Genomic DNA, 16,625 nt, shown 5'->3' with positions numbered 1-16,625 from the left:
AAATGGTCTTTCCTTAATTTAGAGTGTTTCAAACAAAAATATAAGCAATGATATTCAGCATGGGTGCGACTTTGCCAAAACACTGATAACTTGCTATCTTTTAGGGACCAAATGGTCTATATAGTCATTTTATTCACTGTTACACTTCCAAATATATTATCCGCTGCATGTCTGAATTATGAAGGGCATTTTAAACTAGACGGTATGCATATGTATATGCAAATGTATTCTCTTGCAGCTGTTGCGTTTTGTTTACCTGAGTCAATGAAACCGTGATCATCACTGCAAATGTGCTACACGTCACATCGGATTTCATGGCTCGGCTTGATTAAAACTGGATTGTTTTCACTACCAGTAACTTTGTTTTTTTTGGTTTCTTTTAACTGTTTTTTGGTTTTTTTAATCACAACAGACAGAACAACCATAACGTGGTGGAATCAGGTGACTGAAGTGGCAACAAACTGGGTTGGCAGAAAGACTAAACTTCCTCATTTGGTGTAACCGCCAAAATGCAGATGTTTGCTACCAGCTATGGGTAGAAAAAGGCCTGATGTCAATCAAAATGGAACGAAAAACACTTAACTGTAAATGCCATCTATAATGGAAAACCCACCAGGGAAAGGAGGAAAAAGGCAGCCGGGATTTTTCACAAGGAGTTTTTCAGAGGCTTGCTGGATGTGCCCAGTTATGACAAATACATTTACTCTTGCACATTCTACATCAACTTGACCCACTAGATTTGATAAATATGTAAAGAGGACAATTTAATAAATCAAGTTATGTTCAACAATGTGTCTGCAAAAACACAATAAAGAAGGGGCTATCCATGCAAGAGTGAGGCAATTATCTATTTTTCATGGTTTCAAGCCAGCATGTCTTTGGGATTGTAACCCCCACCCCCCAAACTGAAACAAATTAAAATACATTTTTAAAAAAGGATTAAAGAATCTGTCGACACCCCTAAATCCGCCAAAGGCTGCCAGACTGTCACAGGATGAGCATGCTTAAATGTAAGGTGACACAAATGACACATGAAGTCTGCTGTGTTTTCGGTTTACTACTCTATTTCTTATTACTGAGGGGAGAAAAGGGTTCTCAGTGAAGCAATATCGGAGATTTTTATTGAGTTTTATACCACAAAGAGGAAAAAAATAATTGATGTGCAAATAGAAAGTGGAAAAACTACCAAACAAGGCTGATTTATTTAGCAAAGAATTGTATCATCAATATATCAAGACTCCAAGATAGGGGAAGACACAAAATGAAAATTAATTCTCTATTTTCTCATTTGGGGGTTTCCCTGTTAAGCTGTAGTGAGGTGGGGCTCACCTCAAGCTATTCTTAAAGAGGGTTGAGTTCAAAGCGTGCCAGTGAGAGGAGGCAACGGGTGTGTGGGAGCACAGCAGACAGTTAGGATGGGATTTCTCATTACTTGCGTCTCGCTCTGTGTCCCGGCTACCACCGCTGCATGCCGCTCCTCATTCTCTGCCCTATAATTTCTCTCTCCCTTCCTTTCTCTTGGAGAGACACAAACTGAATACATAAGATTGTGCCCCACTAAGCTTCTCTTTCATCTGAGCCCGCTTGTGTTTCCACAGTATCTGACTGCCCACACACACAAGCTAAAACACACAGACAGGATGACAAAGCAAGACCAAACAGGACCCACAAAGCAGAGACATTAGCAAAACCTTCAAAAACAAGCACTATCGAAAATGTTTGTTTTTACAATCAAGTTATATGACTTTTACTTTGCACTAACATACAATATTAAAGATTAATTTTAATTGTTTAGCTGTTGTCCATTAACCGACACAATAAAATTCTTTCATCTGAAGGCATAAAACTACATGCAGTGTAACTATCCAGTGTGGAGGATGTGGTGACATCTAGCAGCTCAGATGTTAAAGTGAAACCAACTTAATTCTTCAAAGCATTCTGTTAAGCTACTGTTTTCTTTTTCTTCTAAACGACTAGATGCAAGGCAGTGCAAGATGGCATAGGTCAAATGAGATAACCTGCAACTTCCTCTGATACCAATGACTTGCTTTGGAACTTTAAAGCCAGGGTAGGTAATGTTGGGGAGCTAGCAAGATGTGAAAATGGCAGCCTGTCTTGGCTCCTCCCCCTCTGGTTTTGCTCCTTGCATGATCCAAGGCTTTTATCTTACCTCAGCCAAGGAGGTTATGTTTTTACCTGCATTTACCTGTTTGTGTTCAAGACAACTCAAAAATTTATGAACGGATTTTAATCAAATTTTCACAAGTTGTTGGAAATGTGAAAAGGAAGAACAGATTTAATTTAGGTGGTGATCCGGATCACCGTTTGGATCCAGGCATTTGTTTTAAATGGTTTGCACTCTCCGACTGATTTTCTAGTACGCAGCGTTTTTCCACCAACAATTTTCTCTTTCTCGGCTGTTTAGCGCGAGGAGGCAAATAAACTGAGTTGGATCGGGAAATTCTTCCTGCCGGGAAGAAGCTCATGAAATAAAAGAAATTAACAACTTCAATTCGGCCTGAGCGTTTTGATTGGTCAGTTTTTTTTACAGATTTACAGTAAACTGAGGGGTCTAACTGTATTTCTTATTGTTCACAACCACAAAATGTAGACTACTATCAGGACGGGGAATCACTCCACCCAGAGTAAAAACGTATGTCTCTGAGCAAGATTACCTACCCCAGCTTTAATTTTGTGGGAATTCTAATTTTAAATCAATAAATATAATGTAGATTCTTTATCATCAATTAATTATGTATAATATTTTCTATTTTCTGACTTTTAAATGTATCCGAGTCCATTTCGAAATTAACATTTTGTAGAAGTATTAGGCGCTAGCTTAATGTTAGCTAACAACAATGACTGTTGACACAATCAAAAACTGGTAAATCATTTAAAATGAGAATATTTTAGACAAATGTAATAGAACTTTGTCACAACATTCTTACATGTTTGAGAAGTTCTAGTTTATCTGGTTTGTGTACAATATTACAAAGAAAAAAACATCCAATTTCCCTTGTTAATATTGATAAAGTATTTTTCATTTCATTTACTACTCAATTGATGTTTTAACAATTACATTTACAGTAAGCTTTCTGTGTATGTAAACACTGCAAAACTACAAGACCCTACAAGAAAAGGGAGTCCAGTTAAAGAGTTGCAGTGATGGTGCTGATGTGTGCAAAAGCAAGTGGAGATAGTTCCTTGAGAAACAAGCAGCACGTATCCGAGCAATCAATCCCTGGTATATGTCAAATATGCTCTTCGCCACGCCAGCCATCCGTGACTCATTCTGCCATTACATCTCAGAGGTCACGCCCACTCCGCCCCTGCCTTCACCATCATTCCAAGGCCTAATGGCCTGCTCTCACTACACCGCAATTAACCTTTTTATTGATACATCAGTGCAAGAGTGTATATGTGTGTAACAGAACCATAATCCCAACAGCCAGAAGTGAGTTACAACACTTGTGCATGTGCACTGAAGGCTTTAAAGTGAAAATGCGAAAAGCAAGTCAGCGTAAACAGTTGTGTGTGCACCAATGATAGCTGACAGATTTCACCTGCTTCTCTCTTCAAATAGAAATTGATTGAATCCAACATCCCATCATGGTTGACCCAGGCAAGTCCCACTGGCTGCAGTGCTGTCTGATAGCAAAACGCATCTTGGAACATGTACTCAACAAGTCCCTTCTGCATTACATGTCAGTGGAGAGGTCATTATTAGGGCTTTAAACTCAGCACACAAACCCCTTACACTTACAGTAAAGTCAGCAACATGCTAAGCAGTAGCAGCACCAAGACCAGCATAAATAAATCATCTAAAATGCATCACCAGTGTCTTATATATTTCAACTATACATTCTAAGCCGATAAACTTGTAATTATCGAAAGCTTTAGCCAAATAGGACAATTATGCTTGATTCTGAATGTGTACATGGATGTTCCTGTACATGTACAGAATACAAGGGATCTTTCTGCATCATTGCAATTCAATATCAAGTAGGCAAAACAAAACGCAGATGGTGTGAAACTCCTGGTGAGAAGTTGCTCCAAATTCTCCAAGACTCCTGTGCTGTGTCCGCCCACGGTGCTTGGCATGAAAAAGCGACAAGCTCTGATTATTCCGTAGTACCTGGCACATCTCAGGACTAATCACTGACAAGAGACAACACTCGAATATAAACTCATCAAATAAAGTTCCTCTGCCTAAACAGTGACAATTTGCCTTTTTAGAAACCACTGCAGTAATGTGCATTTATCTGAGGTGCGTGAGGGGCACTGACATTCACACTAACACAATAACAACCAGCTTACAAAGCAGACCAACAATTACCCCATTTGTAGTATGAATGATACTGTGTGTGCACCTGGATGCAGAAAACACTAAATGACCTTTACAGTAAACAGTTTAAATATATTTCCCTTTGCTTTTCAGTGCATCTAATGCCAACACAGCACCTTGTTACCTTAAAAAGCAAAAAACTCAGTAAAAGGAAAGGAATCATATTCATGTTGTAACTTCACATAGCAATCTGAGAGGCTTACAATGTACTATCCCATTGTCAACAAGAGGCCTCTGTTGGGTGTCTAAAACCTGGCAAAGCAAGGCTGAGCAGGAAGCACACAGTAAATGCATTCTGGGGCTTCTCCAGCTCCAAATTGAATTTCAGGGCATGACTTGACTCAAAACAACTACTAATCCCACATCACTTGCTGTACGCAAGCTGAACAAGGTCACATTATAGAACAGGTGATAATAAAAATAATAATAATAAAGATAAAATATAAAAAAGCAAGCGCCTTTTACAAGCACTTATCTATTAAAGGAATATTTTCATGCTCCTGTAAAGTGAAGGAATTTATCAATGAGGAAGATTTTAATCAAATGGCTGAGTTTCTTATGGACAAAGAATAAGCATAACATAAGGAAAAGCTGCCAAATAGCCATTTTATATATATTGCAGTTGTTATGTAGCTGTGCTACAAAAGCAAACATTCAGTCCCAAAAATAATACATTGTCACAGAAACTGACAGGTGTTTAGTTGTTTGTTTTTTTTTAATGGTGTAAAATATCTAATTAATCCCTTGTGAACTTATGATTATTCACCTTAAACCCGTTACATTCACTTATTGGTGTCTTTTTTTCCCCCCCAATATACTGTATATGTTCAGAATATCATCTGTCCACCCTCTGAGGAAACACTAATCCGACTGAAGCGCAAATGTCAAACATGTTCTCGTAATCCCAATGGATTCATCGGGGAAACATTACCTGCTACAGAAAGACGTGCTGTGCGGCTGGAAATGGATCCTAGGTTTTCAATACTGGCAACACATTGATAGGTTCCCTCATCCGGCTTGTTGTGCTTGGAGTGGACCACGTGGGTGAAGAACAGCGAGCCGTCGGGAAGTATGCGTCGCCTCTCGTCCGAAGCCAGGCTCATGAAAGTGCCGTCTTTTTTCCACTCGATTCGCGCTGGCGTAGCTGCATCGGTATGTGCTGAGCAGTTGAGCAGTGCGGCATTGCCCCGAATGGCCAGCGTGTCCTGGGGCTCCACTGTGAACCAGAAGGGGCTGAAGGGGTGTGCTGCTGAACCTGTGGGGTTGAGAAAGACAAGGGTGAACAAGGAGTTGCTTGGCCCTTCATTTTTGAACAATAATTAAAAATGTTGTTGATATCAAATAGCTGATTCGCTCTACTGTCATGCATCTGATTCCACTGGTGGGAATCGGATATCTGCCATAGGCAGAAATTTCTCTGCAAAGCTTCTAATCTACTGTATTGCTAGACTCAATTACTAGATCTAAAGGTAGGTAACTACAATAATAAACCAGAACACATTTCTGTATTCAACAAAGCTGTCTTTTCAGATCCATCAGGTGACTCCAGATCACACCTCCTAAGACGTCACAAACACAAATGGCATAATTTGGAACACACTCTGCAAATGAAAGGACATGCACATTGCATGTGTCCAAGTGCAGCAGGCACTCGATGAAATTTTCCTGAAGCAAAACATTTTTTTCTTCATTGCCTCTTTTCAGCCAGTGAGCGTTGGTCTAACCCAGAGCCTCCAAAAGCCTTTTTATTATGAAACCACAAGCCCCACTGGAGTTGGGTAAGAGGAACTGACAAATTTAACCCAGTCTAGCCTCCCTGGCAAGTTAATATCACGTCTTGCTTTATTATAAGTACAGAGTGCAGTGAAGGAGTAAACACTCTGGAACGCTGCTGCCATTTCGTTTCCTCGAGCATAAATGGCAACACTGGGGCGACGTGGATTGTGCCAAAATCAGGCTAAGTGCAATTGCTTTGCATTTGTCCTCATTTATTATTCAAGCAATTCCACCCTAAGAGTCACAAAGTAGTATTGTTTAGATAAATAACACCAATTATCAGTTCTGCAGGGATGGGGTACAGAAAGAATAATTATTAAGAGGTTATGAAGATGTTTAAATAATGCCACGCATTCAGTGAAATAAGCGGCTGGATGTTAAACGCGGTTTAAAGTATGCCTGCTCTCTTAGAAAATGTCATGTCTCCCGGGGAGACAGAGACAGCAGATTGAAGAGGAAAAGGGTAAATGAGAGAACAGCGAGAGAGGCCATGCCAATTGTTCAGCTATTTAACTATGAGGTGGTAATTTCTCTACCTTGTGTCCCTAGTGTAAGATCCACAGAGAGAAGCAATGTGTGGTCCATTATGGTGCTGATTTGGCTGCTTGTCCCCTGTGCACTTTGTTCTCATGAAAGCACAAACAATTCCAGCAAAAGGAAGCAGAACGTGGCTGAATTAACTGTGATATTGTCCATTTTCACGTTTAGGGAATGAAAAGGAGACAACATGGCATTTGAACTAAGCTGCACAGTCATCTCAACACCAATAAACTGATCGAGAAATCTGGAATAACGAAAAACAAAACAAAACTCATTATGCATGAATAAGCAGAGTAGGACCATGTCCATTTGGTCTGAATTAGGGTCAAACTGTTTAACAGGCTGTTGGGGGAAAAAAGAGGGTTTGTCTTGCTTGATATAGTTGCATTTGACTTGATTCTTGAAGTTTGTCCAACTATAGACTAAATGCAAGTAAAGTTAAACATCAGGGTGGTAGCCTTTATTAGATGTATTTAAATATTACGATTAAAACCAGTTCAAAGTGCCAAAATGTTTCTTTCAGCAATGAGTTAATGACTTTAAATGATAAAATAGTGAACAGCTCATTTCAGGAATTGTGTACATTTGCGGCAAGACGTGACACCAGCTAATGTATTTCACTGACGTTATACATGACAGATGGAAAGAGACTGAAGTGGACTAAGAGTGGGGGAAATTCTTCCCTCCTGTATACCAGAGGGACCATGGCACGTTTAATCATCTCCACTTTACGCTGCTGGAGTTGTGGGTGTGTGGGTTGGGCCCAGGCTTGGCTCCTTTCCAGTCAAAGACCCATCTTCAGCCACTTGCTATGGGAGGAGAAAAACTGAAAGGACTTGAAGGTCCCGCGGCATCCTATCAGAGGGAAAACAGCTGCCTTTTGCAGCTTTTTATCCTCATCACAGAAACAGTAGGGGAGGGCTTAGTTTCAGCTTTACTGTCGAACAAAACCGTGAGCCATATGCGTCAAGTCGCAAATATAGGATCCGCTGTCGACAGAGTGGGCAATAAAAAACGAGTATAAACCAGGAGCGAGAAAGGATGATGGAGGACTGCCTGCTTTTTCACAATTTCCAAATTATTTCCTCCAAGAACCATTTCCCACAAAAACTCAACAGATATCATCAATATATGTCAAACTGCAGGCAGGCACACACACACACACACACACACACACACACACACACACACACACACATAGGAGCATACAAGAAACCAAAACAGTGATGCAATTGGTAGTGATCAAAGTCCTGTCACGCATGGGAAGTTATCACTATGTAATCAATAATGGACTCACTAATTTACAGACTAAACAAATATTGTGATGACAAGTGACATCAACTAGAAAACATAATGGCCTTAATATGAACAAACAGCACTGCTGGTTAGAGGATGAAAACAATACCTTCTCCTCTGTTGTGCAACTAAAATAAACCAGTCATGGAAATGCTCTTTTTTTTATACTGCCTCAGATTATTTTTAGTAGGAAGGTGTAATATATGAGAGCAGGCATCAAAATTCATATATTTCACCAGTCTGTTGGGAATAACAGAATCCTAATCTCAATACAGGCTTCTGAACTTCAGCTGAAAGCAATTTTATGAAAGTAAGAAGAGGCAAGAAAAACATGGCCATGGTTAATACTGAAAGGTTAACCATCCCAGACGGTGTCTCCCATACAACAGCATGGAAAGATCAGCAGGCAGGTTAAATGAGCTGGATAAGGCCAGCAGCTCTGCAGGAGGCAAGAGTGTCTTTCTGCAGCCTTTGACTGGCATCGCTAATGCAGGCTAAAGACAGGCACCAGCTTTTATCTCAGTGTTAAGGAAAACTGTACTTTTGGCAACTAACAAGGTGGAGAATTGATGGTCTGGGATACGATTTCTAATGAAAACCTACAGAATTCATGTACTCTGACAGGTTCATTGATGGACAGCTCAACAGGACTTGGATTCCAATGCAAATATCTAAGCGAATCCTACTGAAGCAGAGAAAATGAAGCATACAAGGCCAAGGTACACTCTTACTAAATTACACCAATTTTACTTGGGAAAAAAAATCCTTTTTTTAAAATGCAGCAATTAGCCCAAACACATCTTAATACCAGTATTTATTAGTACAGAATCTTGGCAAGCTTTTAATGAGACAGCAGTAGTGTAAAAAAAAAAAAGGAAGTGGGAGTTTAGAAAACACATTTACAGTGTGAAAGGTCTAATCTATTTAAGCCCACTGGTGTCAGAGTCACCTGGTTCTGCTTGAAAAATAGGAACCTCCACATCGGGCCAACCAGACAGAATGAGAGAGTAGAAAGCAAAGCGCTAGAAAATGAGGTTGTCTCCTTGATAAGTATGGGCTGTTAACTCTGTCCCAAATCCACTTTTCTCTGTAGTCATAAAATGTTTGGGAGTCCAGCTTAAAAGGCTACCCGTTACGCTGCCTCACATTCTCCCAGTTTTTCCCTCTTCGCACTGGTATGAAAGAGACTGATTGGAAAACTTGGAGCTGGTGCTGGATTTCCCCAAACTAAGGCATTTTTTAAAGCAAGTTTTCTAACACTGCAGTGCTTCTGGTCGTAGCGAGCTGTGTGTGAATTTAAGTGCCAAACACAACTTCAAGATTTTTTTTGCTTGATGGTTTGGAAAAGAGGGAAAATTGTTGCAGCCAGCTTAGTAAACTCTTCTTTTTTGACAAGAATCTGTTTCTGTTCTGTAACACTTTGTAATCTTCCAAAGAAATTTTAAAGTCAACCTTTCAGCATCGAGTGTGATGGCAGAGTAGTGGGTGATGGTCTGTTCTCCACACAAAGACCCCCTGTTCTTTCCTATTCTAACCCAGGCTCAGCAGGAAGCCTCCTCCCTCATTGACCTGCCGCCTGAGAGAAGCTATATTGACCATCGTCCGTATTGAGCTGCTCTTGAGAAAGAGCAGCCTACTCTTAAAACCAGTCACATTTTAAGCAACAGAGGTCCTTCTGTGGTTTGGGCTCAGGGACAACGAAATCCAGGACTTCATGAAAACTGCACCCTCAGCAGGGATTTACAAGCGCATGAAGGTTGCATACTGAAAAGGCCAAAAAGTAATATAAAATAGTCTTGTTATGCATCATTTTATAGGAACAGTTTTCTCACTCACTGCTCTGTATTCCTGTTTTCTAATGTGTCCCAGGAAGTCTGAGCTGCAAGGCCTTTACGAGAACACAAGCAGCGATAGGAAAGAAGAAAAAAAGAAAAGAAAAAAACATTAATAGCATTATCAAGGATGAATGGATGCCTTTCGCACAGATAAAGATAGAGGCAGCTGGAAGGCACTTTGTAATAAACCTTCGCACTTCATTCTCCAAGCCCCTGCCTTTCTGCTATTTTCATCTCTCCACTGTTTGTCCTTCCACCCTCGGCGTCAGGGCTGCTTTAATGACACTAATGGAAATGGTTGTCTCCGCTTCCCTCCCACACCTTCCCCTCCTTTTCTCCTTCATCTTTATACCTCTAATCTGTGTTATTTCTTGCAGAATCTTTCATCCTCCAGTCTTTCCAAACTCCTTTCTACAGCCCATCTGTCACCAAGAGGCATTTCAGGCATGATCCTGAAAGCAAGATTGGAAGGACTTTGTGTCTTCAACGAAACATTAAAGAAATATGTAGCTAACTTGGAAGAGAAATGTTTTTCTTTTTATGGTAAAATGGTTGTCCTCATCCAACCAAAGAAGAGAGGCATGTCCTGAAATGGTTTATTTTCATTTTATTTTAAAGTAGTAGCAAACTCAAAAACTAAATTCTTTGACTTGCAACAACAGGAGTTGATGATACAGACTGTAATGCTAGCGGTTGTCATTCAGTAGAGGTAGTAGTTGTCCAAACACAAACAAACTCTGAGAAGGAAAAGGAAAACAACTGTGGTGGCTATCCACAAGAAAAAAGGCAATGCTTTTAGGGTTTACCATCTTCTCTGGCAATATCTGGGAATTATATCATATCTGGAAAATTGCCGGCCAGTCACATGAGTTTATTGGTTGCTGAATAAGTGAAAAAATGCTGGTGAGTTGCAACTTTGATCTTTCTCTAGTCAGACATGATAAAGTTGTTTCTGTTATATATTTTCTATTTATTCCAAATGAGCCTTAATAAAATCCTTGATTAGTCAAGAACATGATTTCTTATTTTTAGTATTCTAACCCCAAGATTCACATCTCCTAAATGTGAATTTATAAATGGCAATGAAAACCCAGCTATTTCAAATCAAAAGTAAATAATAAAGAAAAGAAGAATAATTATGTTTTTTGAATATTTTCCGCCAGAAGACAGACTTTGCTTTGTGTCTACAAGTTGAATCGGACGTAGAGTTGTAATGACTGACTGAGGAATGACTTAAAGTGGCATGTATTCCTTTTTCATGATTTTCTAAACTCTTCCACAACTTAGTCAGATGCAGTGCGGTTTCTCAGGTATTTCACAACACTTTTCATGCCTGAAGAATCTAGCTATGATGAGAAATGCCAACCCACATATTTTGGTATTCCCAGCATTCCCCACAGCAGGAGAAATGAAATGAGTGGTCGAGGCCAAGTCATAAAGGGCTGCACAAAGTAATTGGGGCACCTATAGTGCACTCTGGCTGTCCTGTGCTGGCACCCAGTCAACTGGCAGATTAAAACAGGAGGGTATCCAATTTTTTCATCTCCGAGTTCTTTGTCATCCCACATGGTCGCTGCCACGGCAAAACTCTGGAGGCTCAGTGACAACCTGACATGGCCAGAGGCGGAACGGGTCGCAGCAAAAACATCTGTTGCCCAGCTCATCGTTTCGTGGGACTGCCGAATACTTTGAGTTAGAGATTCTGGCACAACAGCAGATTTAAACGACTATGCAGAGATACTAAGAAAAGGATTTTTGTTCTATGTAAATGTTATTTCTTCTCACTCTGCAAGGTATTAGATAGTTGTGTAGAGCAGGAGTGTAATTAAGAACCGACTAATCCTTCTTTCACAAAAGCCACACGCACTGACCCAAGTTTCCTGTTGGAGGCTCAACCTCAATCCAAGACCACCTTGGAGATGAACTCTCACTGAAAGAAATAGGTCAGTGTGCACACTCTTAAAAAAACTGTTTTACTTGCTTCCTATGTCTGTTTTCAGAATAAAATTGAAAACATGACTTGTTGAAGTGAATTGGTTAGAGTATAAATGAAACGGCAAATGATGACTGAACTTATGGTCTGAACTAGTTTAGAGTGGTTATTTGCCCATCTTAGATAATTTATTGTGCCATCTCAGGGTTGACCATAGAGGTTGCTTACACCCAATTAATCTCCAGACGTTGCAACTTGACCTAAACCTCTAAAGAAACCAAGTGAATAGTAAAAATCTGATCAAAGATTATGTCTGTGTGTTTGTGTTTTCTTGTTTTAGTATCTGTTTTGTGGCTTGTATTCTTTTAAATCGGTCAAAGCCATTGCAGGAAATTGTGTTTTCTTGATACAACATGTGGGAATTTTTCATTCAAGTTTCATCAACTGAATTAAAACAAGTTTTTTTGTCCTTTTTAAAATGCCTGCATGTAATTTAACAGGCATGCTAAATGGCCATCTTGATGATGGATTGTAAGGGAGGGAACGAGCTGTGTGATTCATGCTCTGCTCTCATTAGAACATGCTTATCTTTTCTCTCCTGCTGAATAATTACGTTTGGCACCTGTGTTTCTAAAATATGCAAAAATGGACATGCTGGTCATTCTAGTTTATGTAAATCATTCTTAATAAAACTGTTCACTATAATGACATCAAATTTCCAGATAAATAACTTTTAAACTGTCACTTTATTGTCAAACAACAAATCCATGTCTAATAAAGAATCCTATGTTGCCCAAGTAATTAAGATGTCAAGACCACTAAAATATTTCTATTTGTCCAACTTTTTAGGGGCAGCATGACAATGGCACATTAGACTAACATAAAGACATATATACACCAATGCAGGGAAACTTAACACTTGGATGAAGCGCAAAGGCAGAGCCTCCCACAGATGAGAGTATGTGATGAGGGAGATATATCCAGGAGGGACGATGTAGACAGGGATTCCTTACTAACGTCCTCTGGTTGTGATAATTAACCAGTACTGATTGAGGCGCATATTCCCCCTTCTTATGTGTCTCCCCATGGGTCCAAGATGAAGGATTAGCCCAATGAGACGACAGCAAAACAGACAGGCAAACTGTGAGAGCTAGTGGGGTGTACAGTATAAAAAGCAACCCTTTTATTTTAAGAAAGAGTCACAAAATGAATAATTAGAAACCAAAATAAAAAGTTGCAACACGTCTCTATAGTTCTGCCGAAAAGCTGAACTAAAGGTTAAATCCGTCACTTAATGTCAGGATGTGAGGACGGAGCTAACCTTTTCTAGCTGTTGGCGAGTCCACAACAATTCTAACTGTGCAGATGACGGCCTCTACTGCTTCAATACAACACTCTTTGAGTTGCCAAACTACTTTAAAAACAGAAATCTTCGCAGTCCTAAAAAAAAAAAAAAACGACAGACACTACGATGCAGAAGTCTTGAGCTAGCCCAAATTTATTTACATTTCCAGGAAAACTGGAAATTATTTCAAGGAAAAAATGAAATATGGGTACAGATTTATTGAAACATGAAAATGAAAATAGATTTAAGAGACAAATATGAGCCCTATCAGACAAACTTTAGATACGTAGTCTCCAGGAAGAGTTTTCCAGGCCTAATGAAGGAACCTTCCAAAGCTCTTCTTTGGATGCTGACGGAGTGCTTCAATAATGTTGAGTTCTGTGACCTGGGTAGGATTCATCACTCCATAAGTCCTGTTGTCACTGATTTCCAGTTCTTTTCCATAAGAATGAATTCTTGACAGCCAGCCTCCAACCTGAAGGTTCAGATGGATCGCTAGGGTCCATTGTCAGGGCTTTGCTGGATCTTTTCCTATTTCAGAAGGACACCACGTGATTTAGGAAAATAATTTCTCTTCTGGACCAGTCACATCTTTCACTTCTTTACATTTTTCAGTATTTTACATACACACTGCCTACAAAGCTCTGATCTCACTATTAGCCCGTCATGTTGTATTTTCTTTTTCTGTCAGTCAAACTGTGTTACTTCTAACATTTTTTTTAAATACAAGAGAAAAAATCAAATCAAATGATGGGTCTTTGCATCAGGCTGCAAAAGAAGATACAATTTTCTTTGCTTGTGCATTATGTGTGGGCACAAGAGTGGTTCATCTCTTGAGTTACAGTAAGTGTATTTTTATGCTTATATTATTCAGGGGTCAGTGTTAAGTGATTTAAAAAAAAAAGAGAGAAAAAAATCCACTAAAATGATCAGGCACACGGACTAAACTGCCATCAAGCCTATTCAGCTGTTGCTCAAGACCACTTGAAAAGATTACATGGAAATCTGGTTGCTTAGAACCAATACATAAATACTTACAATGCAAATAAGTATTTTTCTTATCGCATGACCCAACGAGAAATCTCAGCATCCTTAACATGACCAAAAACTGAGAGCAGAGCAGTTTCGAGATGAGTCAAGTTCGGAGTGCACCGCTGTGTGACAAATGAGAGGAAGACCTGATGTGAAATTTCTGTATTTCTCTGTAAACTTGGGTGATAAGAAACATGGATCCTGATGCTTGAGACATTTTAGTGATCTCTGCCATGTGGAGATGAGTTAGCCGATAAGGTTGTAACTCAGCAAGCGGCGAATAAACATGGTCAGGAAGTTCTGATCATACTGAGCAGACCGAGCAGAGTTCCTTCGTTCTCCATGAACAACTACAGATGAGATAGTCATCTTAGACAGGAAGGCACATTCATCTTACCACCCAGCAGCTCCACCCCTTCCCCACTAATCCTGATGCTAAGGAAAATCACGAGACTGTAATGAGATATCCTATAGATTTTTTAATGAAACACAATATTGCATTCCCTGGATTTTTTTTTTTTTTTTGCAATCACACTCACTCATGTAAACATATATACACACACACAGAGGAAAGAAAATCAATATAATCTTGTATGCCTTGCACAGTCAAAAACCCGGCAATTTATCAGCATTAGATTTCAAAGTCTGGTTCTTTGCCCATTTTGACCTTGACTGCTGTCAGTTTATCTCTTTCTCAAAATCACCAAAGAAAGAAATGAGAAAAATGGGGTTGCTTACAGTGCAACTAGCCACACAGACTTGTAACAGTTAGTTTGGTCTGATGAGGCAGAGATAAAAGTGGAGTTCACATCCAACAAGCCTGCTAGAGGTCACATCCAGCAACCGTCTTGATGGCAGTCTTCGGTTCTGGCTTCTTTGAGCGGTCAAGTGTGGCCAATCTGTCTCTGATAAGCCTGACGCCAATTACCGGCCCAGTCACAAAAACATTTCAAAGTATCTCAATTTCTCCCCTTGTTAAGATTATAATCAACATGCAAACTTCTGCTAATTACAGGAGAGCAGAGCAACAGTTACATTTTCCAATTAGCAATTATAGATACTATTGCTCTATTATTGCTACTATTGCTGAAGGATAAATATCTTGTACAAACATGAACTCATAGAAAACCCAAATATTTGACCATGGTAGCCAGATTCAAATGTGAAAAATATAATATTTCTTTCTGGATGAAACACCACCAACCCTAAAGACAAACGTACAGCTGCAGTATGTTTACTGTATATAAACAGCACTTCTTTCTTTGGTAGTTCTTTTTTTTTTTTTTGTTCTTTTCCGTTTTCAGGGTGAGTTGTTTGGGGCTTCAAAGTGTTGTTAGTGGGCTGCTGATAAAAGAAAAGCCAGCTGCTGCATGTTCACAGCAATTCAGAGGAAACCATTTAACAGTGGAGTATGGGACAGATCAAAGCCTTTGAGCCAACACTGGGAGGGATAGTCAATTACTATTTTACTTCAGACCGGATGCTACTCCTCCGTAAAAAAAAAAAAAAAAAAAAAAAGACCCTTAAAATAACTGCACAACATATCCAGGGCAAGCTGAAGAAGCAGGGGATCAGGGAAGAATGCGTGCTGAAGACAGCACCGTAATAACGGTAGAGTTAAGTGTGGTTACACGGGTTAAGTGTTCGCATCAAGGGCATTGTTAGATTACTAAATGAAGAAGCTGTATGAGATATAAAGGTTTTGTAGATTTCATTCCTGCAATCAGGAGATAGAAAAGCTCCCTTTGAAGTCACGCAAAAGTTTTTTTTTTCATTTAGTTTTAAACAAGAGTGCGTTTCTTCCAGCCTGGAGACTCACATGGGGCCAATGCCCCGTTTTCAACAAAAAGTCAACCGATAAACCAAAACCAACACATACCTAAGGATTAAAACAATGTAAGAATTCAAGTTTGGTGAGGAAATATGCTTTATCATAGTGTACACTGCTGTAAATAGGAAGCAGAAGGTTGGAATAACAACCAGCAGGACTCTTGTGATGGTAAGAAATGGAAATTAGGAGACATCATAAAGCAAATACAGCACCATTTTATAGATATAAAGGGAGTGATGTTAACCTGCACTGGAAGCCATGTCAAAAGAAAAGGAATTCATGCATGAACAGGACAAAAATCACATAAATGTATAAAGGTTCTGGCTGACTCGTCTTTATTGCTAAGTAAGGTTTCTTACTGCGTGAAATTACCTTAAAAAGCTCTTCATTTCTCTCTGTCCAAATTGATGTTCAACACTGAGGCTTCTCTGAAAGTCTACATGGCTATTAAAGTAAATTGAGTGAAGATTTCACTTTTTGAAATAATGTTTCCAAAGTGAGGATGCATCTTAGCGCAAAGTGAACGAAGCTGGTCTAAATCCGAGCGCCTCCTGTTTCCATCGTCTCGTTCCTAAAAGCTCCCACAGGAACCAGAGGGTTTTTACCTCACACTTTTCTGCAAAGGAAAAAAGACACTTGGGACGTAAAGCTTTACAAAACACCAAGTGTGCTCTCACTGGTCACCTTTAGAT

At 39.6% G+C, this 16,625-nt stretch overlaps 1 protein-coding gene across 1 annotated transcript in view; it reads right to left on the bottom strand.

The window, feature by feature from the left end:
- Window positions 1–16,625, bottom strand: part of neo1a (neogenin 1a) — a gene marked incomplete at its 5' end in the record, with an annotated part of 184,754 nt that overhangs the window by 114,605 nt on the left and 53,524 nt on the right. Inside the window, one exon of the mRNA XM_079253663.1 lies at window positions 5,277–5,600. Coding sequence (XP_079109789.1) covers window positions 5,277–5,600 — 324 coding nt within the window. The remainder of the gene's footprint in view (window positions 1–5,276; window positions 5,601–16,625) is intronic.

This window comes from Telmatherina bonti (genome assembly GCF_933228915.1).
Source record: "Telmatherina bonti genome assembly, chromosome: 1".
Lineage (NCBI taxonomy): Eukaryota > Metazoa > Chordata > Actinopteri > Atheriniformes > Telmatherinidae > Telmatherina > Telmatherina bonti.
Note: the sequence above shows the minus strand (reverse complement) of the source record. Positions and strands in the feature narration are given on the sequence as shown.